The sequence below is a fragment of the Micropterus salmoides genome, unplaced genomic scaffold (genome assembly GCF_014851395.1).
Source record: "Micropterus salmoides isolate LMB-PRFRI ecotype aquatic unplaced genomic scaffold, ASM1485139v1 Ms_hic_scaffold_14, whole genome shotgun sequence".
Taxonomy (NCBI): Eukaryota; Metazoa; Chordata; class Actinopteri; order Centrarchiformes; family Centrarchidae; genus Micropterus; species Micropterus salmoides.
Window position 1 is genome coordinate 30,569,608 of NW_024040485.1, and position 2,800 is coordinate 30,572,407.

Consider the following 2,800-nt stretch of genomic DNA (forward strand, 5'->3'; position numbering starts at 1 on the left):
GAGTTTTGTGCTCTGTCTCTATCTCCCCTGACTGTTTATTGAGGGGAAAACTACCAGTATCCACTTCTCTTCTTGTTCTGTTGATCTGAGCAGAGCTCTTCTGATGGTGGCAGCACCAGCTTTGATGTCTTGTAATGGAGCTGCATTCATTTTTTGTGGTTGTAACTTTGGTGTTTTGGTACTTTCCAAACCGTTGGCAGGACTAGATGATGCCTGACCATGACTGCCATGTGTGGAACAACCAACCTCAAACTTGGAGGTGGAAGGGTTAGGAGGTCTTGCTTCAGAAGGTCTGGGGCTCAGCATCTCACCATGGTGAGTGTGTGGTGGGTGATCTTCTGAATCCTCACTAGTGGTTTCAGTCAAATCCTGAGTTGGACTCAGGCTTCCTCTGTGGGAGCAACAGCAGAAATATTGACTCACATATGAATTCCTCAGCGGTAAAACTGAAAATGCTTCTAGATCTACATTGAGCATGATTCAGCTGTTAAAAGTGTCTCAGGGTTTTTGCTTTAATCTGCATCCCTGGTTAACACACACAGAGCACTAGTGAAGTAAATGTACTAATACTATTGGGAAACATTTTTGTGTGTTGAATGAAAACAGCTACACTCCAAGGAAAGAAGTGGCAAAACATTTGCTTTGATTTGCAAAGATGTTTGGAAATTCTCAGGTCAAGAGTTTTTACCTGACTGCTGATCTGATCCTATTCTATTTTCACATCCTGAAAATTCAAGTCATGTACTCCTTGAAAAACACTAAATTATGTCAATTATGTGAGATAAAGCTGTTTCAGTTAAGTTGAAAATAAATGTTATGTTTACGGTTCTTTATCTGAACATATATTGTCGTATTGCATACTTTCTGCAATGCAAGTGTCCCTGGTGTTAATGAAGACTCAACTCTACTAAACCAATATTTTGGCTAAGGTCATGGAAAGATTTGATTGTGTTATTACTTTGTTAAATGCATTTTTTTATACATATAATGTGATATTAGTTTGTATGAAAATACATGCACATTTCATTGAGAACAGATTCCTGTGCACCTGCCCAACTAAACTCTGTTCTGTACCTGCAGGGGGACATTGAGGGCCCATGCTCCTCCACAGTCACCAGGCTGCTCAGGCTGCCTGTCAAGCTGCTGCCACGGCTGGCTAAGGCACCCTGCTCCTCCATCAGCCAACGCATGGCCTCTATACCCTCGTGCACGGCCACCAGCTGTCGCAGAATCCTCACATCTGCAGAACGCAGCCACTTCTGCATGAATAGTGGAGTGTCAGGCTAAGCGTGATACAGGTGTAAATAAGGGAAGGTACACAAACACACACACACCACACACACACACACACACACACACACACACACACTAGTGAGCCCCGCCCCATTTACATAAAGCAGAAGAAAATAGCAATAAAACACAAAGAACTGAAGAGGCAGAGAATGTGTCAAACGAATGGAGGTGTATGAGAGAGAAGCCAGGTGAGGGGTGTGGTGGAAAGATGGGTGACAGTGTCTGTCATTAGGCATTAAAATGAGCAGGTGAAGTGGCTCAGAGTGACATTTTTAAAGTCCAGAGAAAAACATGTCATCAGACCAAGAGAGCAGAGCAGTGATCGCTTAAAACAAGTTGTGCAAGTTGTGGAACTCCTCAAATATGAAAAGATGGACAGACAAGCAGGCGCACACACATGCACACACACACACACACACACACAGTGTCAAGACAGAAGGGAACTGTTTTGTCCATTTAGAGACATGCATAGGCACACAGTATTCATTGCTGAGAAAACAGGGATCTTTACCATCTCTTGTTTTAAGTTGCTAATTTTGTCAGAAAAGCTTTCGCTGGAGGCAGAGCCGCGGTCTCCCCTGTCGACCGCATCAGACCTCCAACCATCTTCACAGTCTGCAGCATCCCTCATCCAAATCAGAAGACTTTCCGGAGTTTTCCTGCCAACCTTATTTTCCAGTTCTTTCAGATCTGGGAAGGAATCGTTGAGGATTTCCTCTGCCATACCACCGCGCAGTAATCACACAGCTCCCAAGTAATCCGATCGGTGGCTTTGGATGAGCCAAGTACGCAAAGTCACTTCGGCTTTCCAACTTCCACTGTGAGAAGTTAGACAACACAGATACTACTCTCCTACGCTTGTCGATCAACAACAAAGTCCACGCGTTATATTCCTGAACGCTCCACAATAAACCATGATCACGGCTGACAAACCCGCCACAGAAGCGCAGAACAAGCCATGAAAACGCTGGAAGTGTGAACGCGCAAATCACCTGCCCTGCTGACAGAGGTGCTGCTTGTATGAAGCCCAGAACATGATGCTGGAAAGTGGAAATACTCTTTGTGTAGTCCTTAAACAAACAATAGTGGGAGCTTCATACCAGCGGTCACATGAAGAGGCTTCAGTAACACCTGTGCGAGCAACTGGTGACAGCGCAGAACAAGTTGACTTTGATTAGAGTCAACTTAAAACATTGTTTTCCTGCTCTTACAAATAAAAACCTTGACCACATGAAAAACAAATAGGACTTTATTAGTTAGCCACTAATATGAAATCTTTATTAGATAAATAGTCCATAGCCAACTTATATTAGACTTATAGACTTATATTTTATCATGTAGGCTAACCTTTTAAATGTATTAATCAGAATGTAACCTAAGTAAACAATAGACACATAAATGAAATAGGCCAAGGGGTATGTGCCTAATTTACAGGTAGCTTAATGTCTAGGCCTAAATCTCTCCCTGATGAGGCATTGACGCCTATTTAGTCAAATAGCCTACAGCC

The 2,800-nt window shown here is 43.1% G+C and overlaps 1 protein-coding gene across 1 annotated transcript; it reads right to left on the minus strand.

The window, feature by feature from the left end:
* Window positions 1–18: 18 nt before the first annotated feature.
* LOC119901612 (leucine rich adaptor protein 1-like) lies at window positions 19–2,393 on the minus strand. The gene is made up of 3 exons (XM_038717189.1): window positions 1,805–2,393; window positions 1,075–1,259; window positions 19–391 (listed from the first exon to the last, which is right to left on the minus strand). Exons 1-3 carry the CDS (start codon window positions 2,015–2,017, stop codon window positions 19–21), a joined length of 771 nt encoding a protein of 256 aa, XP_038573117.1. The 5' UTR covers window positions 2,018–2,393.
* Window positions 2,394–2,800: the final 407 nt, after the last annotated feature.

What these genes read in the sequence shown, in the direction of transcription:
- LOC119901612 (XM_038717189.1), bottom strand. Translation starts at nt 2,017, where the DNA reads ATGGCAGAGGAAATCCTCAACGATTCCTTCCCAGATCTGAAAGAACTG. An exon ending in GCAACTTAAAACAAGAGATG is followed by an intron (nt 1,260 to 1,804) that starts GTAAAGATCCCT and finishes CTATTCATGCAG; the next exon opens with AAGTGGCTGCGTTCTGCAGA. An exon ending in CCCTCAATGTCCCCCTGCAG is followed by an intron (nt 392 to 1,074) that starts GTACAGAACAGA and finishes TTGCTCCCACAG; the next exon opens with AGGAAGCCTGAGTCCAACTC.